Source organism: the organism of the source record quoted next, unplaced genomic scaffold (genome assembly GCF_019419815.1).
Source record: "Pyrus x bretschneideri cultivar Hongxiangsu unplaced genomic scaffold, Pyrus_bretschneideri_v1 Contig17, whole genome shotgun sequence".
In the NCBI taxonomy this organism is placed as follows: Eukaryota; Viridiplantae; Streptophyta; class Magnoliopsida; order Rosales; family Rosaceae; genus Pyrus; species Pyrus x bretschneideri.
In genome coordinates, this window is record NW_025999468.1 from 2,185,474 (window position 1) to 2,211,446 (window position 25,973).

A 25,973-nucleotide genomic window follows, 5' to 3' on the forward strand; every position below is an offset into this window, starting at 1 on the left:
CCATCTCTGGTTTTGTCCGACCTCTCTCTTTGGTCCCAACCAATTACGCGTAACTACTCTTATCAAAATATTGCAACATCCGCATCTCAATGTCGATGTTCTCATTATAAGATGAGCAAGTAAGAAGGATGGCTGTAGATGATCCTCTCTGAGAAAGTGTTGTTCATAGGACAAGGCATCCAGTTAAACTCTTCTTTTTTCAAGTCAAACTACTTGTATTACTGCCTCCACTATCAAACAATGAACGTCTCCATAGACCACTTAAACTTAAGTCAGGTGGAGGTAATGCTGGTGTCTCTCGAGTTTCGAATGCCAGAAGCTGTTTGTCTTCCCCAATACAAGATCTTCTGTATATACGAAACTCTTCCATTGTATAAGTGGAAGGAGCAACAGCTTTGTAATTAAGAGAAACACGAACAATCTTGTGTTATTGAATCCCATTCCATCGCGGATTGATTACGAAGCAATGTTTGGGTTTCATTCTCTGTTTCAAGCAAACCACATTGAGATCGACAAAATGTATCACGCATATATGTTGGGACTCACAATTCTTCCGAGAAACTAAGAACATGTTGGTTTTTGTAGATGTCCGAAGGCGCCATTACCCTCATCGTATCTGATTACTTGCAAGTCGCAACACCGTGCTTTCTAGAGGTTTGACAACAATTGATCGAGCGAAAAGCATTAGGTGATGGAACAGAGTGATTTTGGCATTGCAACGTCTTGGAGATACATTTGATGGAACAGAGTGATTTTGGGGGAGTCACATAAAGATGTTTGACGAGGATACCTGTTGGGGAAGGGGCATCAACTTTGTTTTTAACTTTAATTTGAGTGTGCCACTTAGTTAGGATTGTTTCAAAACAACGTCTTTAGTTTTCGTTCCAGAATTTCAGAATTCAGATCAGATTAGATCACAATTTTTAAATTCGAAATTTTTAGCATATTTGAAAATTTCGAAATTGGAGTAATCTTAAATTTTGGAAAATCATATATTTTGTAAGTTTTGAATATTCTCTAACCTTTTTGTATGTGCAATTTATTATTCTTTCTTAATATTTACTATGTACTTTTTTTTTTTTTTTGGTTGAAAGAACTTCAAAGAACCAGAAAGGCCCAAGGCCAAGAAACAGACAGAAGGGTGCCCAGCACACCCACAAACAAGAACAAGGAAAAACGGGAAACAATAGACGCCGCCACAAAGGCCCCTAGCCTCTTCCCAAATACCACAACAAAAACCCCCCTACGGAGGATATGGAAGACCATCTTTGTTCAGAATGCCCACAAGCGAAGATGGGGCGGCCAAAGAAAGAGGGATGTATGGGATTTCGTAATTTTAAAGATTTTAATCTTGATTTGCTTGCCAAACAATGTTGGCGGTTGATTCATGATCCCAATTCGCTTTGGGCTTGGGTTTTGAAGGGCAGGTATTTCCCAAATGATTCTTTCCTAGAGGCTAAAAAAGGTTGTAGAGACTCGTGGGCGTGGGCGAGTCTCTTAGATGGTCGGGATGTTATTCTAAAGGGTGCTAGTTGGTAGATTATGGAAGGGCAGCAAGTTCGTTTTTGGTTGGATAATTGGATCCCTGGCTTAACGGAGGGGCATCCCATCCTTCCCATGAGTGGGGATGCTAATAATGACTGTAGGGTTGCAGAACTAATTGATCCGGTTACTAGGGAGTGGAATTTGGACTTGCTTGTTGATCTAGTCCCAGAGACGGTTTGTGGGGCTATTTCTCGAATCCATGTGGGTCTCCGCTTCTCTCTGGATAAGCTTGTCTGGCCTCTTAAAAGGCATTGTTCTTATTCAGTTAAATCAGGCTATAGGTGGTGTCAAAGCCGGCTACCCCGACATAATCATGACCGCCCATCTTCTTCCCAAAGTATTGACTCTCGGGTATGGGCTTGGATTTGGGGTTGCAAGGTACCACCAAAAATGCGGCACTTCCTTTGGAGGGCGCTACGTAATGCTTGTGCCACCAAACTCAACCTGTTCCACCGTCAATGCTCCGGGTCCCCCCTTTGTCCCATTTGTGCACAGAGTGATGAGTCCATGGAGCACATACTCCTTTTGTGTTCGTGGGCTTCCAAGGTGTGCTCAGAGAATCCTCTTCGTCTTCAAATTAATCGAAGCTCTATAACTACCTTGTCTGATTGGTTGTGCTTGGTTGTTAGTCAATTTCTTTTTAGGAGACACATTTGATGGAACAAAGTGATTTTTTTTCTAGGGGGAGGAGGGTGATGTTTGTTGAGGATATCAGTTGGGGTAGGTCCATCAACTTTGAGTGTGCCACTTGTTAGGAGTGTTTTTCAGAATTATCACATCATAAACAACGCTTTCAATTTATAAGTTTTTAAATATTCTAAAATTGTTTTGTACATGCAATTTATTGTTCTTTCTTAATATTTGGTATATATATATTTTTTACACAAATTTTGACACACAATTGTTGGGCACCACTTCATAATGTATTCAAAGATCCGAATTGTTTATCTTTTAAGTCTTTCCTCAAAGATCATGTCTACCAAAAATCACCAAAATCTAAACTTATATGACCGTTGTATTAAGGAGCGGGCCCTACAACATGTAAAAAGTTGTATAAAAGAAGTGGTGTCACGGATCTGTCCTCTTCTTTAATATATAAAGGCATGTTTAATATAAAAACAATGAACAAAATGTATCCAAAACTAACAATAAAATATAATGGTTGATTACAAAATATATAATTTTAGCAAATAACTTTTAAAAGTTGAATTATTTCATAAGCTTTTTTATTGTAATATGTTCGAAGTACTTCAGAAAAATTTGGATCAATAATTCAGAATTCTCAAAAACTCTAAATTCACTCCAATTTTTCAAAAAATATTCAGTTTCAAAATTTTCGGGTTCTCATTCAGAATTTTTAATGTCGTTATAGGAAACACCATTCCAACATAAAAAATTTTGGTCCTCAAAATATTATAGTCTATAGCTTTGTTTGAAACTGCACCAAATACTTCATAATTCTTCTACTACTTAGTCCAAGCCAAGTAAATTTAGCTTAATCCTTGAAACTAGTCCAATTCTAGCTATGAAGGTGAACCAAATGGAGCCTAAGGGATGAGAGAGTAAATTGGTTGTGAACTCGCCATTATCTAAATTTGAACTTAAGATCTCTTACTTACAAGTTATAAGTAAATAAAAATACTATTAGACCGTAATACTAAATGACTCAAAACTAACTTTAGGAAAAAGAAAAAAAACTCCGGTGATTTTGTAGAGGAAGAATGACACCAAAGAAACTTTGCAACTAATTAAGAATAAGTTAGAACATGAAAAGTGGTTAATTTAGGTGTTATTTTTTTCTTATGTTTTACACTACATCTAGTCTGCAATCACTCTAAGAGATATAGATTTGTCCCTTTGACACTACGCCAATCTTCATATGTTTTTCTGCTTCAAAGAGGAAGGTTTAGACGTGTCAATCTTATGCCATCTCTCCCAATATCGCTGGTAAGAGAGAGAGAGAAAAAAAAGGAAAAATATAGAGCTTAAGATCTAAAAAAAATCCTGACATATTTTGTAGTATGAAAACAGTGCCGAAGAAGAGCGGAAGTAAGAAGTAGGAAGTCGGACCACATCAAAGTAGGAAACATGAAGTTAGACCAAACCAAGTAGGAAATAGGACTGGTAATTCTTTCCTAACCGAAAATCCAAAAGAAAATAGAGAATATTACCCAATCCGAAATACAATTGGACAGGAAATACGTTTAATTTCCTCTATATATACTCCTGAAGGACTTGTCCTCAATACAGTTAAGATTCTTTCCGCAGTCCCAAAAATAAAATCGACATGCCGCCTTCAATTGAAGCTCTTGCAATGGCTGGTGCTGATTATCTAGAACATGGCATTACCTTGAACGAGTTGGACAGACAATCACAACCAAGCCACTTACTGGTCGATGCATACCGGAGCGATATCGATATCTTTAATTCCCTAAGCCAGTGCTCATCCAGTTCCCACAGCCGGAAAGAAGGGTGCAATCTAGGGTACTACAACGGAGAACGAAAGGGTGGCGGGAATGAGTTGAAGAGAGACACCCTTATTATCACGAAGGTGATAGGTAGGGTTTTGAAGAAGGCAGCTCATGCGATGAAAAAAGGGACGTAGATACGATGAAAATCTCACTGGTGTGAAAACTGACATAATTGACATGCGTAATTTAGAGTAGGTTTGTTTTGTGGCCAGTCACATTGCACATAACATGTTCAAACTTCAAAGGTTAATTCCTCGCTGAAACAACTATCTATTGTAGTTGTAATGTGCTTTATTAGCGAAATATGAGTATATTTTACTGATATCATTAACAATCATGCCATATCATGCATTTATTAATTTTGGGTATGACATACCTTAAAAAGTTTAGTATAGAATAATCAGACGGTTATTTATCTCATACTTTTTTTTTTTGAAAGAAAAACAATAATGTCATTAACCAAGAGAAATATTACAATGAGTCTTGAATTACAACCAATAGAGAAAGCAAACTTTGCTGAACGATGGGTAACCTCATTTCCGATGACGTGAAACATGGGCGATTCTCACATCTTGTAATTGGGAAGCCCACTCATTTGCATCCTTCAACAAACAACCTAAAAACATGGAACATAAATAATTCTTATATATCATACTCATTCATTCTCACGTTAATTCATTACTTTTAAGATTTTAAGTAAGTAAATATATCATTGTTTTTGTGATGAAATTTGTACAGTTTGCATCCACAAACTACAAACTTGTCTACATCCTCCTGTTCGAACATAATTATAACGTAATAATGCTTCCATCATCTGCTGTCTACAGAAGCATTCTCCGCGATTCCATAGATAATATGGACACCAGCTGTTGGAAGCTTTTATTCTTAATATACTATTACAATTTTTATCCCAACCAAATTCAGGTTGGTTATAATTTGAATTGGGTCAATGAAAACAACATTGTTCACTTGGTTGGGTCAATGAAAACAACATTGCGAAAGGTCATCTATTTGGAGATACGGAGGTGATTTTTCACACACGTTTTTTTTTTTTTTTTTTTAACTTCAAACACTCTTTATTTCTAATTACCGATTTAAATAAATTAAATGAAAACAATAAACATAATTACATTAGAGTGTGTGAAAAGCTAAAGTGAATGTGTTTTTATCATTTGCTTTGCAGATATTGTGATGACCTATCTATGCTTGGATTTAAGATATATATTATTAGGACGATATTCTCATAAACCATGCGATCCAAATCATTTTGTCCCTCCATCTCAACCACTTTGTTATATTAGGAAGTGCCATCTTTGCATATGAATTATTGGCATTGCTTCTCTTGTTCAACTTGAACACATTTTGGCAAAAATCAATTGATCAATAGTTTAATTCATTTAGTAGAAAGATTCGTTGGCGTGGATGACCAGATTACATGACCTTCTAATTACAGACGTACAAAACTCCTCGTAACACCTCACACTTATAATTTTAGTCCAACTCTGTAGTGTCTGGTGGCGATGTACAAACGTTGACATTGAAACTAATTTCTCCATTTGTGGGCTCAACAACCACGTCCATGTCGATACTATTACGAGGACTAGTCTACTCCCCTAAAACATCCTATTCCTCCTTCTCAACTACTTTTCAACCTACATATGCATACATTCTCCATGTTTCTGCACCTATTTCTTTCCAGGCAACATTACATCCTCATGAAAATTGTGCAGCCAACCAGTCCGACCCACCCATCACCATCACCCACCTCAAACCGACCCAAATTGTATCACGCAATCTCACCCGGTCCTCAATTTAGTTCCGCACAGAGTCCCGAAAACAACCCAAAATGTCATGCTTCAGCCTCACCCAGGCCAAAAACTCATGCCACCGGTCCACCTTCGCCCGAGCCGGCCTCCGGTCCGCAATCACCGACATCAAAGACGGCGCGACCACCATGCACTGTTGGGTCCCGCAATCCCCAAACCCTTCCAAGCCCAACCTCCTCCTCATCCACGGCCTCGGCCTCAACGCAATGTGGCAGTTCGCAGACCTGCTCCGCCATGTCACTCCTCACTACAACGTCTACGTGCCGGATCTCGTCTTCTTCGGTGACTCCTATACGACCCAGCCTGACCGGTCCGATTCGTTCCAGGCGGAGTGCGTGATGCAGGCGATGGAGGCGCACTCGGTGCGGAGGCTGAGCCTGGTGGGACTGAGCTACGGCGGGTTTGTTGCGTACAGCTTGGCTGCCAAGTACAAGGAGGCGGTGGAGAGAGTTGTGATATGCTGCGCCGCCGTGTGCCTGGAGGAGAAGGATCTCCTGGAAGGTGCGTTTCGGATCTCGGATTTGGATGAGGCGGCGGGGATTTTGACGCCGCAGACGCCGCAGAAGCTGAGGGAGTTGGTTAGGTACACGTTTTTCAGGCCACCTCCAGTTTGGTTGTTGCCCCCTTGCTTGCTCATGGATTTCATTCAGGTAAAAAGCTTGCTAATATTTTAATCCCTGTTTAATTGTTTTGCAATAGTCCTTAAATTATTAGAATAATTGAAAGGAAAACTAAAAATGATATGAAAAGTTTGAGTTGTAATGATAAGGACAAAATAAAGAGTGAAGTGAATAGTTTCAGGATTGACATTTTAGTGTAAAAATGTGATTTTTCATTAAAGTGAACAGTACAGTAGGTTTTTTATTAATTGAATCCGACCGGGAGATTACCCATTTAACAAAACAAGTTTATCACCAGTGACCCAGGTTAGGAACGAATTCCAGGTTAGTATTTACGTTTTAAGTTCGATTTCTGTTGTTGATAAATCACACGATAATTATTAAGTGAAACCGCCAAGTGCTTTTTTTTTTTTTTTTTTTTTTTAACATTACAAAACAAGTTTGTTTCATTTTTTTATTGCATTCCAATTCCCTAACATAGAAAATCATTCTTCCTAGATTGAGGTTAGTCCTCTGTGTGGCTTATAATTTTCTTATAAATGTAGGGCTAAATGAGAATTTTAAACTACATTATACATAATTGGAACACTTGTCGCATGATTTATCTTCACTCATTTGTAAAGTATATTCATAAAAAAAAGGTGATTTATCTTTGCTTACTTGTAAAGTATATTCATAACAAAAATGGTGATTTATCTTTACTTTTTAAAATAATTAAAGATAATATTTAATTATCAACAATCACGTTATATAGTATATAAAATATGATCTATCTAAAATTATTCTAATAAAATAGTTAATAATATAATAAAATTTTAATAGCCCATGAAAGTTTCAGTTACACCAAAAAACGTAAATACACACTTTTTAATCTTTCATGCATTTAATTTTAGTCGTTTCATTTGGCAGTATCTTTATTGTCCTTTTTTTGTCGAATATGTCCATTTTTTAGCAGTATCTTCTTGTCCTTTGACAAGTGTAAATAATGTGTATACGCATACAAACACCCAAATTTGACTTCTCCTTTTTGTTGCTTTTTATTAATTTACGAAACGAACAGTTAGTTGACACGTGTAAATTTAGTTTTTTTTTAAACTCATATCTTAAATTCTTGTCCCCGGAAGGATTAGTCGTAAAATCCCTTGTTTTATTGAATAATTGATCGTGTGTGTGACAATTGACAAATCAAACAATCAGTCATAAGATTTGTCGGTCAACATTGTTCGGTACAATACAGTCTTAAAAGAAATAATAAATTAATTTCGTGCAAGTGATTGTTGCAATTATTATATAACGTAAAAAATTTACGGTGCGGAGTATAAAATAATTTAATTTTTTAACTATTAAATTTTTATTTTTATATTTCTAAATAAAGATCTAACAATTAAAATATTTGAAATGAACAGGCGATGTTCACCGAATTTGTGCAAGAGAAGAAAGACTTGATCCGGGCCGTCCCCCAAAACCGTAAACTTTCAGAACTCCCCAAGATTCCTCAGGTTCAATCTTCTTCTTTGTCTTTTCCCCAAAAAACAATGCTTTAAGTTAGTCGCGGCACTAACTATATAATTTTCAACAGTTGATGCATATTGGGTCAACTGTTGAAAATCTCCCAAGTATGCGAGTGCGAAATTCACAAAATTTAGAACAATGTTAGTAACAATAGATTTCGAATTTTGTTCACTTCTCTCACAGCCAACCTTCATAATTTGGGGAGAACATGATCAAGTGTTTCCAGTTGAGTTTGCTCACAAATTAAAAAGGTCAGTTTTTCTGATGCTTAGCTCAAAATATTTCACTTCACAATTTCCTTACTTATGGCTTAGTCATTAAGTTGATGGTATTTCGTCACTCCTACGGTAGGGTTTTATCGTTAATTTAATGGCCAGCACATTTCCACCCTTAGCTAGAAGGTTAATCGGGTCGGGGTGTCTCAGTTAAAGTCTTTGACCAAATGCATTTGTTTAGTCACTCGGTCGCTCACTCCTGTGGGTTTTGAATTCTTCGGAAAAACACAGGCACGTCGGAGAAAACGCTCAGCTGGTAGTAATCAAGGATGCAGGGCATGCACTAAACGCAGAGAAGCCCAAGGAGTACCACAAGCACATCAAGTCCTTCTTAGTCGATTCGCTGCCCCGTTCCCCTCCGATAACTCCATCTGCTAAACCAGTCACTCACTAATTAATCATCTGTACAAAGATGTCGCCGCGTCAATGGGCGAGGCTCTGAAAGTTGATCCCCATAAGAATCAACTGCCGGGAGTTGCCCACGCACACATTGTTGACATTGCCAACACCTGATTCGTTCAAGGCTCCAAGAACAAGCTTGTGTTCTACCGAAAACAAACATCATACTAGCTAGTTATGACATGGTGTACAACAAAAACGGGATTCATTTGAAGGACCCTATTTAACGTAATTTTCATAGCGTAAGGGGCACATAATCTGCGCCCCTACCCGGTAAACTAATACATTCAATGTCAGATTCGTATCAAACATTCTCGGAATTTTACAGTTGACAAACGAGTCACAGTGGTCAAGGGTTCGATTCCTTCCAATGCAGTCAAACAAAAAAAGCGCACTAATGGTCGACAAGCAATAGGCGTGTCTCGTTCATAGACGAAAGCAAATTCTGATAGGAGAGCAAACATAAACATAAATGAGTTCAACTGTTTAACAGTTTGGCATACAAATTCCAACAGGATCGCAAATGCAGAGTGTGCTTATGTTGATAGACAATACATACACAGATACAAGCCAATACTACTCACTTTCCCTCTGCTACAAACTTAGTAATCCGTTGTCACAAGCCTTATGTTGCTCCGTTGCCGAAAGCCAATCCCAAATAATTAGTCTCTCTGATCCCCATCTAACTCTGCAGATTCATTACTAACTAGGGATTAAAGTAAACAAGGCAATTTAACAAACAAAAGCAGAAAATCTACGTCCGAAAATAAACAGCACAAGGTGGAAATGAAATTTTGCCAAGATGAAACTGCAGTTTTCTATTTCATAATATTATCTGGCTTACCTCTGGAAGGGGTTCTTCAACTTTAAGTTTCTCAGCTGAGAATTCAATAAAAAACAGTAATCACGAATTAAGTGCATAAACTCTTGATTAATTTCCATTAATTATACAAGCAACAACAACAAAAGATTGGTAAATCGGAGAACATAATCAGATGGAAAGTATTTCTTGAAGAAAGCAAGTGTATTCACTTTCTTTTTGTTTACGTAAAAGCAACACAGAATGGTCTAAGAATTTAAATTTCACCACAAGGAAAAGAATTTAGACGAACTAAACTCTGTGATAACGAAAGAATACGCTAACATAAGAGTGAGAAAAGAACATAATGAATTTAAGAAGATTTTACCCTGTAACACGACGAATCCAATTAAGACGGATTATCAGGACTTGTAGAAATCATACTAAGACATGGCTTGAAGATAATATAGAAAATTGACACAAGATTCAAACAATGCAGAAAGAAACCGACTTGTAAAATTACCTCCCTCTGGCAGATCTGAGGTCCACAATGTGAGATTATCCTTGAGAAGCTGCATAATGAGGGTGCTGTCCTTGCTAGATTCTTGGTCGATGCTGTCAAGTTCGGCAAAAGCCTCATCAAATGCCTTCTTAGCTAGATGACAGGCCCTGCACGGTGCAATGTTGCACATGGAACATAAAAGTGGTGACTCAATGTTGTAAAAGTAAACGCTGTGTAAAAATAATTCGAAGGAGGCAGGCAAGTGGGGCAGAAAGAGGAAGATTAGGGAAACCTCTCCGGGGAGTTGAGAATTTCATAGTAAAAAACAGAGAAGTTTAGAGCCAGGCCGAGCCTGGTTGGATGTGTTGGGGGCAACTCAGAGGCAGCAGTATCAACGGCAGTCTGCAGCACAAATGTAAATTGCGTTATGATATAGTTATTGGCACGTGAATATAACATGACAATGAAAAGAAATTGTAAACATGATAGGGAAGAAGACATCCAGCAAAGAAGCGGAATCAAAGTTTACCAAATAGGCTTTAAGCGAGTGATCAGCAGCTTCTTTGCGATCATCACCAGATTTGAATTCTGCTAGATATCGATAGTAATCTCCTTTCCTGTCACACAGAACAACAAGGGTCACAAATCAAATCTCTCTCTCTCTCTCTCTCTCTCACCCACACATGCCGTATTGTTGCCAAAGAAAACCGCAACATTACTTTGCATTGTGTTAGTCTGTCAAAAGGAATAGGCGTCGAAGCGAAGATCCTCCGAACATAATGCACGCGAAAAGTAACCAAAGGTAAGAAATTCATAACGAAATAGTTGTTCTCACATCTTCTGGTAAAAAACAGTAGATTCCCCAGTGGACGAAGAGGGGAGAAGGTGATAATCAACAACTGTTAGTATGTCATGGCAAATTTTCGCAAGCTCGTCTTCAACCCTCTGCCTGTACTCCTTTATCCTCTTCACATTTTGTTCAGCACCCTTGGCCTCTTCCTTTTGTTCAATGGAAGACAGTATCCGCCATGACGCCCTTCTTGCCCCGATCACGCTCTTATACCCAACTGACAACAAATTTCGCTCCTCCACGCTCAATTCCACATCCAACTTGGCAACTTTCTTCATTTCTTCAATCATCTCTGAAACAAAGAAAATGAAATATAATTAATTTGTATTATGCAAGTGTAGAAATGACCCAAAAACAGAAAATTATTTGCACCACTGCCACCACAGATGACCAAAACTCAAATCAGCAACGTTCCTGAAAATTTGTTGCAAAAATGATAAGACCAATACCCAAATAAATGGTACCGAATTGAGTCTCAGAATGAACAGGTGATCGAGGACGGGGTACGACATGTATCGCAATCAAAGAATGTTTAACATAACCAGTTTTGCTCGTAAACAACTGGAAATTTTATTTCTGCTTACGAACACCTATGATATATGTAATCACTCTTCCATTTCCTCTCTTTTCCGGATCGAAAAACTAAACCAGGCTGAGCTATCAAGGATCAAGCCGGAAACTTGACATAATCATTGTTATAGGATCAAACACGCAGTAATTAACTTGGTCTAGTTATGATGCAAACTTAGATGCTCCTTGTGTAAAACTCATAACTTGGTCTAGTATTCCAAAAGCCATGAGAATATAACAAACGCTTCACGCCACCACAATTCACAAAAGTAAGAAGGGTCCATGCAAGAAGAACATACCGTCGTATCTTTCGGCTTGCTCGGCAAGTTTCGCCTGGTAAGCATGCTTCTCTCTCTCTATCTCCATAGCCTTTCTCTCTGAAACTCTGGTTTTGGCAACTTTGAAATATTCTGCAACTAAATAATATGATCTACTTATATATATCTCGTCACAACCCTCCGTCTATCTCTTTCATCACGTGACGATTCAAATAGTTCGACCGAGAGACCGTTGGATATGGTTAGTGGACAGGTACTAGGATCAATGGTCTGAAATGGTTGTGGATTTTCCTCAGAGGGCGAGATAAGGGCCGGTGATGGAATTAGATTCGAACGTGGATCACATGGAGCAACGTGGTTGGGTGCGCTATTGAACGGGGCGACCACTGATGGGTGTTTGATGTTGGAAAGGGTGAGAGTGGTGAGTGGTGCACTGCAAGTGGGCTCTATTTTGTATATATGCGTACATGTTATGTCAACTCCTTTTCATTACAGTTTTCACCAATAGAGATCTTTACTAAGAAATGACTTATCTATACCTTTGTTATATTATAAGGTTTGCTTGAAAACGCTTTTAAAAGAACTGAAAACGCTTTTATGGAGTCTAATAGAGTCATTGGTCAATAATTTCTTTTGGTAAAAGTAAAATCTTTATTGAAATCATTGAAATGCTAGCCACAAATTCAATTCTTGCTCTAATTTTTCGTCCTTCATTTCCCTTTCTTGTTCATCTTCCTCAATTACTTCATCCCCTATTTCCCCCTCAACGTCTTCCTCCTCCAACAAGTCTTCCTGAATTATTTCATTACCCCCATTCATATTTGAGACTTTATATGTACAGAATCACCTAAGAAAAATACATGAATATAATATTAAAAGGTTAACAATCTGCATATCTTAAGGTATTTGTAAGTGAGAGATTTTCGGTTCAATTTTTGTCAAAGGTGAATTTGAACCACATTATTGCTAGTTCATTATGAGGTTTAGCCCACTCCCCTACTCTCTTAGTATAAATAATATCGTTTATAAAAAAAAAATATTAGAATATCAATCCATAAAATAAAAGTTTGTAACTTGAAATTGAATATAGCATATGAAAATAGAATATTTATGAGAGATGAAATGAAATCAAGGTTCTAAAAAACGCTAGGCGCTAGTAGGGCGGCCAGTTGGGACCTAGTGCCTAGGTGGGACTTAGGCGGGCGCCTAGGCGGACTAGGCAGATTTAAGTAAATTTATTATATTTCATGTAAATAAATGTCTGTTTATACTTAATATATAAACTACAAAATAGAATAACATATACATTATAAAGTACTGGAACATAATGAAAATATGGGATACAAACATATAATGTGTGTTCATTTAAGTATTCAACAAGTCTCTTACAATTTATTGAAAAGAAATAATATGCAAAATGAAATTTATCTATTTTCTGTCTATGTGAGTTGCAACCTAGGTGGGTATGGGCGGGCTAGGCTGTCTAGGCGGGTGCTTCAGTAGGTCTAGGTGCCCTTTCTTAATTTTCAAACGCCTAGACATTAATCGGAGAGTTGGCGAGCCACCTAGCCCCTAGGCAGGGCCTAGGCGGCTCTAGGCGAAGATTTTTAAAACAGTGAATGAAATCATTGAAGCTGAAAGAAAAAAAACCCGGCCCTCCAACCCAGGGCTAACAGAACCCGCTAAAAGGAACATTTCACATTCCAAACCTTAAGCCATCTCCAACCGAAGGGTCCAAAGGGCCAGAGAGTCGAAAATAGCCTGAAAACCGTCTCCAACCGAGGGTTAGGCCAGATGGCTCGTGGAATCTGAGAAAGCCACACGGAATCTGAAAAGGCCAAAGGGCTGGTCAGAAAAAATGGAAATCCTTTCGGTTATAACCGACAGGAATGCTTTGAATTTTTTTTTTTTTTACAGTTTTATTGTTATTTTTTATTTACAAAATTTTCCCTATAACTTCTATTTCACAAAATTTATTTCATATTTTTTTTTAATTCTATTTTTTTCCTATAACTTCTTAAACCATTATACAACATTAAAATTAAATTAAGTAACATAAAACAACATTAAACAATATGAAACAATATTAAATAATATTAACCAACATAAAAATTATACTACATAAAAAAACATTTAACAACATGAAACTTAAACAACATTTAAGTTGTAGTTTTTAAATAATAAATTATATTTGGCCTTATGACCTTTAGTTGGAAACGATTTTTTGTTATAGGGCTAAAACGAGCCTTCTGACCTTTGACCCTCGGTTGAAGACAAAGACAACTATGACCCTCTCTACTGTTCATTGAAATATTAATATCTTGAATAAACAAAATCGCTCAAGAAAAAGGGGATTAGGGTTTCAGATTGAAGGCAAAATCCCCAAATTCACTCCATCATGTCGCAGCCAGTTGTAGATCTCTCTCAATTCGACATCTCCAAAGAGGTAAGAACGAACTCGCACACTTTCAATTCCAGTCTTCGTCTCGGATTCCCCAAATTTCAGAAGAAAGATTTTTCGTTTTGGGTATTTATTTTTCTCAGGAAAAGGACAAGCTTGTAGCGGAAGTAATCCGATACGTGCTGTTCAAGACGCACCACAGCTCGGGGTGTCCGATAAAGAGGGAAGAGCTCACCCAGCTGCTCACCAAGAACTACCGCCAGCGCAATCTTCCTACTTTCATCATCAACGAGGCCATACAGAAGTTGTCCTCCATTTTCGGGTACGAAATGCGGGAGCTTCAGAGGTCTCGTCCTTCTTCCGCTAATCAGGGACGCATTTCGCAACAGAGTAAGATTCTTTACTTTCGAAATTTCGATGGTTAAGTTGCTAATTAAGCTCAAGGTTCAAAATTTATTTGAATTGTAATTCTGTTGTGATTTGTTCTGGTCCGAGTATGGTAGGATCCATATGATACCCATGTGAGCCAGTATTGGCCAAACCATATATAATGGAATTTGAGGTTTCCTAAGTTGCAGGAAATGTGGGTTTCTCAATTGTAGGTTATATGTTCCCTTTTGATACAAGTTCAATTGTAATTTTACGATGTGCCCATCATTCCTTAGTAATTTCGAGGATTCGGGTTTTGACAGTAGTTTATGAACACATTATTCAGGTGCTGCGGAGGCAAAATCCTATATCATCACGAGTAAGCTTCCTTCTGATGTGTATAAGAAGTATGTCTTGAACGACAATGATAGTACGGTTCCTCTCAATGGTTTCACTTTTGTCGTACTGAGTCTTGTACATATTTCCGGCGGTAAAATGACCGAAGGTATGGCTGCCTTTTGGTTTTATTTTATAGTTTTATGTTTACAAGCTAATCATTTGCGAAAGGAAAGATGCCAGGATAGCTGGCAGAACAATTTAGTTGGAAAATTGCTTATATATAAGCCAAATTCTTTTTTTTTTTTTTTTTTTTTTGGTAAACTATAAGCCAAATTCTTTGATGAATGTACTTTTATACATATTCGGTGATCTGCTTGCTTAATGGGCTCTTCCACATCTGGTATAATGAGATTGTGTAGCAAAGTGCTTGGATCAGACATCACCACATAGTCTTTAAAATGCTAAAAACCAATGTGGGCAATTATTTATTTTCTGTTACCTTGTGTTGTGTTGTGAGACAACCAACTTTTGCCGTCCTGGTGAAACTGCAGAGGATTTTTGGCGTAATTTGAGACGAATGGGATTGGACGAAAGCAATGAAAACCATCCAGTCCTGGGAAACATAAAGCAAGCACTGGACACACTTGTCCAGCAAAGGTTTGGCTTGTTAAGGATTGTTTATTCGCAATGAGATAAGGCTTTGTTGTTGTTGTTTGTGTCTATGGGTATCTATCTCAAGTATTGTTATTCATTTTAGATATTTGCAGAAAGACAAAGTAAGTGGACCTGAAGGCAATACTTTGTTTTATGAGCTTGCGGAGAGAGCTTTAGATGCACCAATTAGTGAGAGCACTAAAGCACACATATCAGAGGTATGATTTAGAGATCAGTTACGTAATGACTCTGAATATTATTCATGATTAAGTATCTTGTGCAGCTAAGAGTAAGTTCTGTTTGGAGTGTATATATATCTCCCTTCAACAGAGAAAAAGTATATTTGGAAACTTACTCATGTCAACTTGCACGGTTTTCAAATTGGTGAACATGTTTGTCCTCTATTTTGGGAATTCATAGAGTTGTTAGAGGTTCAAGTTTTTGTGTCTCCACTCATTTAATTCAAAGTATAAACTGTACACAGACACAAAAGTTGAAAGTTTGTGCAAGGTAGAGCTGTAGACAGAGTAACACAATGAACAGTGTAGAGAGTTCATGAAGATTGCAAAGAAACAAAACGTTAAGTTTGCATTTAAGGAAGGTTAAGAAAGTACACATTGGTTCTCTATCCTAGAATAAAGATCGGTCTAACTAGAGTTGACAGCACAGAGAGTGACTGACCCCGTCATATGGATGAGGAGAGGTCCTGTAGTTTAGAAGGGAGAGGAAGTTGAGGAGTCTAAGAATAGGAATAAATTATACAAGCAGTTTCTATATAGAAAATGAGGAAATACTATGTTTTTGAGAATAAAGAACTAGAAGAAAATATAAGGGACCGTTTGGTATCCTACCCAAAAACTTTGATTGTTCCTAAAAATAATTTTCAAATAACATCACGAAAAACAGTTTTCTTTTAAATCTCAAAATTTCAAAAATCTGTTTGGTTGAGTTTTTAAAAATAATTTTTTTAGTTTGAATTCAAACTACATTGGAGGAGAGAAAGACAGGGAGAGGGCGAGGAGGTGAGGGAGAGAGCAAAAATTTACGGTGAGAAAGTGAGGAGTGAGAAGTAAGAGAGGGTGATGAGACAAAGGCAGAGGAGAGAGAGAGAGAAGACAGGGTGTGACATGGGGAGAGAGGAAAGAGAAGGTTAGGAGAGAAGAAAGAGAGGGTTAGGAGAGAAGAAAGAGAGGGTTAGGAGAGAGCAAAAAAAAGATGTTGAGGAGAAAGCAGAAAAAACTCTAAAAACTCACTTTTAGTGTTTTTAAGAAATAGCCTATGTTTTTAAGTTAGTTTTGAATTCAATTTTTAAAAAGAGTCCTACCAAACAAGAGTTCAAGGCCTAAAACTCAAAAAGTAAGTTGAACTCAAGTAGGATACCAAACAAGCCCTAAGGAACTGTAAGAGGTTGCAAGAATATGGTAGAAACTACGAGCGTCAAACTAGTAGGAGATTATAATTACTCCGAAAACCCTAGAGACTAGTATGCATATGCAGATGAAACATTCTCTAAATTCATCCATATCGCAAAAGAAAATAGTAAAAGTATAGAAGACGATAAAAGGTAGAAGATATTAAAGACCATTTGAAAGGACATTTTTTCCGAGGGTGCTGCCACTTATTTACAACACTCTTATATTGCTCTGGGAATTAGCTCGGGAGAAAGTCTTGTTCGGCTGTTTTGTCGCTTTGTTGCAGAAAAAAAAATTCATAGTTGTGTGATTTGTACTAAAAGCTCAGAGCTTTCCCTGTCTATATCTAATTATCTATGTCCAGTGAAATTCATTTGCTTAGTTTCTGCAAACCTGAAGTCTTGGTTATGCTATGCTAAGTATCTGTATGCATCCATTGTTGCAGATTGTGAACAAAGAGGTTGTCTCCGTGGATGTCGACGACTAGCGGCGGGCTGCCAACTTGGATCTGACTGTATCTAAGTTGTAGTTTGATGGTTCCATCTTGCCGCCATATGACTTTTCTCTAGTTTTAAGGAAGCTTATAATGCCAATAGATGTATTCCATTTTTGGGTCTTGTATGAACTGACAAATGATAATGTGATATGTTTAAGGACTTAATTATGTTAAGTCTTCATCTAGGCCTTATATTGCGTTAGATTTGTTTTTTCTGAAAGAAATACCGCTGATGAAGTTTAGATACGGGGCAGTCGGCTCTCCAAAGATCTATTTATAAGCGAATGAATCACTGAAACGATATACCAGTTGTAAGAGAATGTCAACTCGTTTGAAAAGTGCTTCTAAATGACTAACCATTTTTAGAGAAAAAGTTTTTGGGTTTCAAAAGCACTTGCAAGAAGCACTTCAAGTGTTTTTTCATAATTAACTTGCATTTTTACTAAGGATTGGTTTCAAAAATATTTTCTTTAAAAGTGTTTTTAATCATTTTAAAGCACTTCCCAGATGAGCCTGTATCTCCGATTTATGCCTATCAATTAACAAATTTGGGTTCTGCTTCTAGTAATTATGTAGACGAAAATATCTCATCTTAGCACTCACCATTATCGGCCTCAGCTCGAAGAATAGAATACAAAAATATATGTATATACTAATCAGTGAGAACATTAAAGCACACATATTGACCATCTCCTTTAAAAATGTCACATAGACACATAATGGTAACAAATGATGTATTATTTACTCCAACCGAGATGTCAAAGATGACATGGGAAAAAAAAAACTAAGCTAATATAGACAAAGTGATGTCAAATTTGAAGCTGCCTTTAAATTTGATTTTTACTATTTCCAAAGGCATTCCACTTGTCTTACCTTAAAATGCTAGTATATTTAAGTATTATTTTATTATTTTTAGACCAATAACAACCCGAATTTTATTATTTTTGTTTAAAAAAAACATAAATGAAGCAATAAATTTTGGCATACCAGATGAAAGGAAAATATTGATCTTATTCAATTCATCCGATTCGACGGTCAAAAATTAAAAAAGTGTGTGCAAAGTAAAATAGAGTGTGAATATCACACTCCTATATCAAATTGTCAAATCAGCCATCAAATTTAAATTTGATGTTTTGAATTTAAAGTCTCATTTGAAGATGCTATTGTTTATAGATATCATTTTAGAAATCAATTAGGTATGGTTTTATAATTTGTTCATGATTATTTTCGAAAATTTCCTCGTGCCAACATGCATGTTTTTTGAATTGATGAACATGTCTGTCCTCTCTGTGTCAATTCATAAAATTCTTAAATATTCATGTTTCTTGGGTCTCCCCTCAATATTGACTCTGTAAATAATAATTGAGTGACGACACAAATAAAGCTGACTTAAATAACCAAAAAGCTCCACGTCGAACTTCAACTCCTTTGAGTTGGCCGCGGTGTAAAGGCCTCTGACACAGTGACACCCCACACCATTGCGGTAGGAGGGGGCTTGCCCATCAGCCTAGCTACTTTGCCAAGAATTCTAAAACTACGGAACCAACAGGTGTCACACCGAGGGAACAACATCCGGAGCAGGTCTCTTTAAAATACAAAGAAAGTAAATTAGGTCTTTAAATTCATACGATAAATCCAAAAGATTATTGTAGTATCAATATTCATGAAACACAATGATAAAAAGAGGTTCTAAGTTCTAACCTCGCCCTAAAAACAAAATCTAACTTCACTAGGTAAACATATAAAAATGAAACGAAATAAAAGAACACCCTCGCATCCTAAACAAACTTAAAGAGTAACACTCTAGTCTTAAACATCTAAGAACCAAGGAAGTCCTTCGTTTCCGAAAACTCTCTGATTTCCACACAAGTATGCGTTACTAGATGATTGCGATTGTTGGCCGTTGCTGCATCTTCTTCAACTTTCGTTGGCATAAAATTGTAGTAAGAAGTGTTCTTCACCTTCATGTTGACCCTTGCCTTCTCTTCTTCAGCTTTGGTTGGCATAAAATTGTAGGGAATGTTGTTATTAGCCATGAGAATCGAAGATTTCTTAGTCTTTCTTTCGTTGTGGATGATCGAAGCTTTGATGGTTGAACATTAAAGTTGTGTTTCGGAATTTATAGTGATCTATGCATGCTATGTAACAGGAAATTTATACTATCTTTATTTATTTATTTATTTTGCTATCTTGATAGATTTTCAAAGACATGTAAAGAGAAGGTTGCATGGAGATATTAAACTTTTCGTTACTTTTACTTTACACTAATATCTAAAAATATAGAACCGGTGGATTGAAGAGGAAGACAGAAGTACTGGCTTACTAATATATTTTGGTGATATGTATCTTATGACGTGGATTCTATACATAAATGGCATGAATATTTGCAGTGAATGGAGCAACCTATGGCTAGTTATATCATTTATGCCTACCAATTACCAAATTTGGGTACTGATTCTGGTAACCCTATATAGGATACGATTTTATGTTAGAAAGAGCTCACATGTCGATGAACTTTTGAATTGACCACCTTATACACATCGCTCAAAGTTTTAATCATTCAGTTTGTTAATACCACGCTAACTGTATTTGGGGGACAAAATCTATCTTGTAAATTTGCAATATTTAATACAATTTCCGATTTGAATAAATATTTGCTATGATCTGCAAATGAGAACCTAAAATATATATGATAAAGATCATGAGATTATTTTCTGAAGAGAGTATAGACGAGAAGTGAACATCCTAGTTAGCATTCCAGGGCTCCTATAAGACGAGAGTTAAACTTTATGGGGAGTTTTTAAAACAGTAATTTAGGATACTGTTATTGGCACTTTAAAAATCTCATTTTATACTTCAAACTTCTATACAACAACATAGCCTAATTCTACTAAGTGAGGTTGGCTGTATGAATTCTAGAACACCATTGTGCTCAGTTTTGTGCCAAGTCTTTCATTAGCTCATTGTACTCCCTGTCTTTTCTTAAAGTCTCTTTCCACATCTTCTTAGGTCTTCCTCTACCCTTTTTGTCCTGAGCCTCTGTCTCATAATTGCAATTTTTAACCAGAGTATCTGTAGGTCTTCGTTTGACATGTCTAAACCACCTTAACCGATTTTCTCTCATCATATCTTCAATTGCGGCCACTCCTACTTTACCTTGGATATCCTCATTCTTAATTATGTCCTTTCTCGTGTGCCCACACATCCAACAAGGCATTCTTATCTCCCTACAATCATTTTTTACACGTGTTGATGCTTGATGGCTCATCATTCTGTGCCATAAAGCATTGATGGCTTATAAAAAAGTTCTTAAGCTTTAGTGACATACGACAATTGCACAATACAGTCAATGCATTCTTCCACTTCATCTATCCAACTTCTATTCTACAATGAGAACTTCATTCATTTCTCCGCTCTTTTACAAGATAGATCTCAAGATAACAAGCACATTTGCTCTTTGGTACTTCAGGATCTCCAATCCTCACCCCTATCTCATTTGGTTCCCCAACTTGCCACTAAACTTACACTCCATAGACTTTGTTTTTGACCTACTTAGGCAATCATCTTGAATATATCTCTTTAACTCATCAATTACCAATGCGAAATGCTAAGGAGTTAAAGCTGAGTCTTGGTCTAACCCTACGGTTATGAGAAAGCTTTCAAATTGTCCTTCATGAGTTCTTACTGCATTCCTTACTCCATCATACATATCTTTTATTGCTTGGATATATGCTCTCGTATTTTTATCATACATATCCTTTATTACTTGTATATATGCTCTCATATTTCTTTCTTCTCTAGAATCCTCCATAGAATTTCTCTTGGGATCCTATCATACGTTTTTTTTTCCCCAAATTTATAAAGACCATGTGCAAATCCTTTTGCAATCTATCTATCATCTATCGACCTCCGTAAGAGATAGATTGCCTCCATAGTCGAGCACTCTAGCATGAACCTGAATTGATTGCTTGAGACCCGTATCTCTTGCCTCATTCTATACTCAATTACTCTCTCCCAAAGCTTCATGGAACGACTTAATAACTTAGTACCCCAATAGTTCATGCAATTTTGTATGTCACTTTTACTCTTGTACATAGGTACCAAAGTGCCTTTTCGCCACTCATTTGGCATCTTTTTCGTTTTTAACCTATGCCATGCTATACTTGTCTCTCCAAGACCTTCCACACTCCAAACTTTCTATACTAAAAAATATATACATATACTAACGAATGCACAATAAAATTTTTAGAGTAAATAATTGCACCTATATTTTAAACTAAGAAGTGAGATATTAACTAACTCATACAATAGGTACATCATAATAACGTAAGATCAAACTCGTCATCCACAAACATAAACCTAATAAGTGTATAACGTCACCTTAAAGCCTCCATAGAATAAGTGTATAACGTCAGAATAAATTTTGTGGCAGAAGGAAATGATGACTGTAACTGTGCTCTTGCCAATAATGGAGTCTGGATTCACAAACTGCGTGTGCTTTCTGAGTGCTGCCAATCATTATTTTTAGCCTTTACCTACTTATGTTGTGCAATAACTTTAATTTAGTCCGGTCGAGAAAAAAAATAATCATGCGAAGGTGGGTTCCATCAATCTCAACACTAATCAGAAATTTCTAAGCTACTTGATACAATAAATCACTGTTCTAAGAATTCCCGTCTAACCCTGCCTAAGTGTTAGACGACTAGTTATCACTCCAATTAATTCTTAGACGTTTGAAAATTAAAAAAAGACACCTAGCAGCCTAGGTCGTAACTCTCACTTAAACAGAAAATAGATTAACTTTCATTTTGCACTTTTTTTTTTCAAAAAATTGTAAGACTTGTTAAATACTTCGATGAACATTCATTATATGGTTATTCCCTATGTTTTCAATATATTATAATACTTTATAATCTACTGTCATTCTATTCTGTAATTCATGTATCCAAATACAATTATGTATTTTTTTTGGTACAAGTAGACATTTATTATACCATATAACAAATTTAATTAAAATTAAAAAAACTGCCTAACCCCACCAAAGCCCCACCTAGACGTCTAGGCTTCTGCCGGCCACCCGACTAGTGCCTTTTAGTACCTTGCAACGAACCCCTCACACTTCTTTTAGACAAACAACGAACGCAAGTGAATGTAAGTGGCACATGAAAGGGTTACTAGTTATTAAACCTATTCAAAAATTGGGGTCCAAATTCAGCAGTTTGAATGATAAACATATCGTAACCTATAAAGCATATAGACAAGGACGGAATGATCCGCAACAGCAACAAGATACAACGACATATTTCACCTCCGTTGCAAGACAACCCTAATCAAGGGGTGTTGAGATGATTCGCAAACGCTTCTAGCACAATACATTTTCTACAGCCTCACCCTTCGTCATGGAAGCATCAAAGCCTGTTCAGATAAAACCGTCTATGGCATTCAGTCAGTGCTATAACCCCTGCTGGTGCTTGCATCCCCGATAGAAACTGTGGCAAGTGACTTGGAAGCCCACACCCTGGCGTTCATTGCTCCTTCCTGCAAATTACTCCTCTTGCAAGGCTCTTTTAGAGAATTAAACAACTGCACTGCCCGCTTTAGAAAAGCCAAAGGGTGCTCCAACAAGCTCCCCAATATCATGTCTTGAATATGCCGTCTCCATGCAGATTGAGCAAACGATAGAAGAGCAGGTAAAAAGAAGTAGAGCAATCTGAGAAGCACAAAAGCAGAAGCCAGAGCTAAATATGTTTCTTGCCGAAGCAAATTCTCTGGAGATCTAGCCCAAGAAAATGGGCAGCTTTCCTGCTCAGTGCTATCATGCTTCTCATGATTTAGTGGGTATCCAATTTTTTCCAGTGACAATTGATCCAGTGATACAGTCTTGAAGCCTGCACCAATTCACCTCGGTCAATAACTACCCCGCAGGGGAAAACAGTTTTCTATATAAGATAAATACAAGGACAGTGAGAGACTAAAGAATGGCAAATCTGATATTAAGAAAATATGATTCTGGACGGTAATGCAGAATATCAGAAAAGCGAACAAGTTGTTCTGTAGGACTAAATAGAATCAGTGGGTCACGCATAATCTAAAACAGTTTATGTAGAATAAAAATCCAGTTCTCTTTAGTACACATCACTCGATGAAAGGTTTTTGACTGCTTTTTATTCATCACACCAAATATTATAAAAGATAAGAAATAAAGTTCACAATCAAAGCCTACGATCCGAACAAAAAGACTTACCAGTAACATGCCTATAGAAAGCAATAAGAGAACCAGGAGTGCGGGCACCTTGATATCGAATACGCATAGTAGAATTCAAAATGAAAAGTGTAGGAAATCCATGAACTCCATATTTGGAGAGTATACTGCAAACAATTAATCAGTTCTGTTCAATTTCTAATGACAAATTGTTTAGAATAGACAGTCTCTACAGATATTTACAAACCTTGGCCTGATGGCTGATTCTTCAAATGCAAAATGGGGGATCGAAGGATACAAAGAAGCCAGGATGGAAAACGTTGGTTTAAACATCCTTGAAAAAGGGCACCATGACGCATAGAAGAGCACCGCCACATAATCATGTGTATTCTTGTGAACCATATTTAATGCCCTTTGTAAGGAAACCTCATCTCCCTTCAATGCAGCAAGACATAAACAAAATTAGAATAACAAATGTAAGAGATAAGAAATTTCAACTTTCAATACAACAACAACAACAAAGCCTTATCCCACTAAGTGGGGTTGGCTGTATCAATCCTAGAACGCCACTGCACTCACTTGTGCACCATGTCTACCGTTAGATCCAAGCAATAGACTACATATAAAAAAAAAGACATTTTTTGTCATCCCAGCAATAGACTAATCTAAGGAATTGTGATAAAAGCTAAATTTTCTGTCACTTATGCATTGCAGATTCATCTTCAGGACCATATATTCCAATTCTACTTTCAGAAGAAAACCACTTCCATTACCTCACCCCTAAGGAGAACTTTTAGGTTCTAAACAAAACTGCATGTGATATTTACAGCATTCACAGGAGAAACTGGTTGCAGGATTCTACTATTCAAGTAACTGCATTTGGGACAAGTATTGTTCTGGTTTATCCAAACATATAAATTCGGAAAAGGGTTCGCTATTAGAGGTCAGCAAAGCACTCAAAACACAAACATAGCGAAACTCAAAAACCTAGAATGATCCTCTTGGAAACACTCTATGAATCAAGCCATTTCGGATAGAGGCCAGCAGCTACTTTGAGCACCATTTGAAAAATCAGCACTGCCCAACTCGGTCTTTTACAAGAATAATACAAATTACTACCCTAATTGCAAGGTCAATGCACCTAACAAAAACCCGAACTTTTAATAAATACATATAAATAAATAAAAACAGCATCTCCCTAATCAGCGCCTCAAACCCATAATTTCCCAGAAATTAAAAATTAATAGCAAAACAGTAAATAGATAAGTCATTGCGTACCACGATAACACCCATGGATTCAACGGATCTGCAAGCGCCGTCGACGGGGCAATTGGAATACCGGAAGCCGAAGATTCTGTCGGCAACGGACTCCGTCGGGCAAGAGGCGGGCTCGGCGGCGCAAACTAGCCGGACCCATAAAACCAATATCACGATCCAACTTTCCCAAACCCTAATCCCCATTTAAGAATCAATGCCGCCCCAAACACCAAACAACCAAAATAAAAAACGAAAAGCTAAAAAAGGGAGCTGCTTGGCAACAGCGCGACGGCGGATGAGGAAGAAGAAGGAAGGGGCGCAGGGGAGAAAACCCGGCGCGTTTTAGCGTCGAGGGTTGTTGGTTGGGGAAGCGGATTGGATTGGATTATTAATGGTAATTTTGTGAGAAAATGGGTTGGTTTGTTTGGAAGTATCGTGAAGGGGGGGTGGGGTTTGGTGTGGGTAGTTTGGTTATGGGGTGGAGAGCAGAGGAGAAAACCGAGACGTGGAGATATCGGTGAGTTCTTTGTTTGGGTCACACTGGTGTGCGTCTCTGTATTTGCCAACTCGGTTCCCAACTGGTCTTCCTCTTCCATGCCTGACATTATGCACGGGATGAGTTCAGCCTCAGAACTAGCAAAAACGTACGAGAATCGAATATAAGACATTTGTTTGTAAAGAGTAAAAAATAATGTGTTGATAGCATATGCCTGTAAATACTATTAGAATAGTACCAACTGGTTCATGTCCTATTTTTTACTAAAGAAAAATATTTATCTCCTTTATTTATTTATTTTGCAAATAATGTTGTTTTAATTTGGCTTTTGGGAATAAAACATTCTAAAAAAATTTCTACTTTTTAATGTGATGATTATGAAATGGTGTTATAAGTCTCCTTATATATAATTTAAAACAAAAAAGTTACTGGGTGGGTTGTTTGGGTCCCTTAAATGAAGGTCGCAAGTCTGTTGTCTTCATTTTTGTATCTTAATGTCCCGTCTTTATTTGATTAACATGGGTCTATTCACTTGAGTAAAAATTTAACACTTTATAGCTCAATTCACCTACGATCCTTCCGACCTCAAGGGGAACAAAGATGGTGGCTTTATCTCTTCTTTTATTTTTAGTTTTGTATGTCAATAGATTGAACATTAATGTTGTTAATTTTTGGATTAAGTGAATGAACACATGTCAAG

General features: G+C 37.1%; 4 protein-coding genes across 5 annotated transcripts; 2 read left to right on the top strand and 2 right to left on the bottom strand.

The window, feature by feature from the left end:
• Nucleotides 1-5,578: 5,578 nt before the first annotated feature.
• Nucleotides 5,579-8,975, top strand: LOC103927180 (lipase 3-like). The gene is made up of 4 exons (XM_009336076.3): nucleotides 5,579-6,492; nucleotides 7,869-7,961; nucleotides 8,158-8,225; nucleotides 8,481-8,975. Exons 1-4 carry the CDS (start codon nucleotides 5,863-5,865, stop codon nucleotides 8,641-8,643), a joined length of 954 nt encoding a protein of 317 aa, XP_009334351.2. The 5' UTR covers nucleotides 5,579-5,862; the 3' UTR covers nucleotides 8,644-8,975.
• A 102-nt stretch (nucleotides 8,976-9,077) lies between these two features.
• Nucleotides 9,078-11,988, bottom strand: LOC103927179 (14-3-3 protein 7). Its single transcript, XM_009336075.3, has 7 exons — nucleotides 11,669-11,988; nucleotides 10,785-11,091; nucleotides 10,479-10,566; nucleotides 10,242-10,351; nucleotides 9,971-10,116; nucleotides 9,493-9,527; nucleotides 9,078-9,336 (listed from the first exon to the last, which is right to left on the bottom strand). The coding sequence occupies exons 1-7, from the start codon at nucleotides 11,733-11,735 to the stop codon at nucleotides 9,331-9,333; spliced, it is 759 nt and encodes a 252-aa protein (XP_009334350.2). The 5' UTR covers nucleotides 11,736-11,988; the 3' UTR covers nucleotides 9,078-9,330.
• Nucleotides 11,989-13,957: 1,969 nt separating this feature from the next.
• On the top strand, nucleotides 13,958-17,499 carry LOC103927160 (melanoma-associated antigen 1). Of its 2 annotated transcripts, none has more exons than XM_009336052.3 (6): nucleotides 13,958-14,093; nucleotides 14,192-14,438; nucleotides 14,764-14,922; nucleotides 15,308-15,413; nucleotides 15,514-15,628; nucleotides 17,268-17,499. In XM_009336052.3, the coding sequence occupies exons 1-6, from the start codon at nucleotides 14,046-14,048 to the stop codon at nucleotides 17,307-17,309; spliced, it is 717 nt and encodes a 238-aa protein (XP_009334327.2). In that variant the 5' UTR covers nucleotides 13,958-14,045; the 3' UTR covers nucleotides 17,310-17,499. The 2 variants fall into 2 exon arrangements, with proteins under 2 accessions (XP_009334327.2, XP_009334328.2); XM_009336053.3 differs by having other exon boundaries at nucleotides 14,764-14,796.
• A 5,261-nt stretch (nucleotides 17,500-22,760) lies between these two features.
• LOC103927161 (5'-adenylylsulfate reductase-like 4) lies at nucleotides 22,761-25,418 on the bottom strand. The gene is made up of 4 exons (XM_009336054.3): nucleotides 24,799-25,418; nucleotides 23,768-23,955; nucleotides 23,563-23,687; nucleotides 22,761-23,206 (listed from the first exon to the last, which is right to left on the bottom strand). The coding sequence occupies exons 1-4, from the start codon at nucleotides 24,979-24,981 to the stop codon at nucleotides 22,761-22,763; spliced, it is 942 nt and encodes a 313-aa protein (XP_009334329.2). The 5' UTR covers nucleotides 24,982-25,418.
• Nucleotides 25,419-25,973: the final 555 nt, after the last annotated feature.

Excerpts from the sequence above, each read along its gene's own strand:
- LOC103927180 (XM_009336076.3), top strand. The coding sequence starts at position 5,863 with ATGTCATGCTTCAGCCTCACCCAGGCCAAAAACTCATGCCACCGGTCC. Across the intron at positions 7,962-8,157 it reads AACTCCCCAAGATTCCTCAG|CCAACCTTCATAATTTGGGG; the intron begins GTTCAATCTTCT and ends CTTCTCTCACAG. Across the intron at positions 8,226-8,480 it reads TTTGCTCACAAATTAAAAAG|GCACGTCGGAGAAAACGCTC; the intron begins GTCAGTTTTTCT and ends GGAAAAACACAG.
- LOC103927179 (XM_009336075.3), bottom strand. The coding sequence starts at position 11,735 with ATGGAGATAGAGAGAGAGAAGCATGCTTACCAGGCGAAACTTGCCGAG. Across the intron at positions 10,352-10,478 it reads ACTCGCTTAAAGCCTATTTG|ACTGCCGTTGATACTGCTGC; the intron begins GTAAACTTTGAT and ends TTTGTGCTGCAG. Across the intron at positions 9,528-9,970 it reads CTCAGATCTGCCAGAGGGAG|CTGAGAAACTTAAAGTTGAA; the intron begins GTAATTTTACAA and ends TTGAATTCTCAG.
- LOC103927160 (XM_009336052.3), top strand. The coding sequence starts at position 14,046 with ATGTCGCAGCCAGTTGTAGATCTCTCTCAATTCGACATCTCCAAAGAG. Across the intron at positions 14,923-15,307 it reads CGGCGGTAAAATGACCGAAG|AGGATTTTTGGCGTAATTTG; the intron begins GTATGGCTGCCT and ends GTGAAACTGCAG. Across the intron at positions 15,414-15,513 it reads GACACACTTGTCCAGCAAAG|ATATTTGCAGAAAGACAAAG; the intron begins GTTTGGCTTGTT and ends TATTCATTTTAG.
- LOC103927161 (XM_009336054.3), bottom strand. The coding sequence starts at position 24,981 with ATGGGGATTAGGGTTTGGGAAAGTTGGATCGTGATATTGGTTTTATGG. Across the intron at positions 23,956-24,798 it reads AATCCATGGGTGTTATCGTG|GGAGATGAGGTTTCCTTACA; the intron begins GTACGCAATGAC and ends GCTGCATTGAAG. Across the intron at positions 23,207-23,562 it reads TTTCTATAGGCATGTTACTG|GCTTCAAGACTGTATCACTG; the intron begins GTAAGTCTTTTT and ends GAATTGGTGCAG.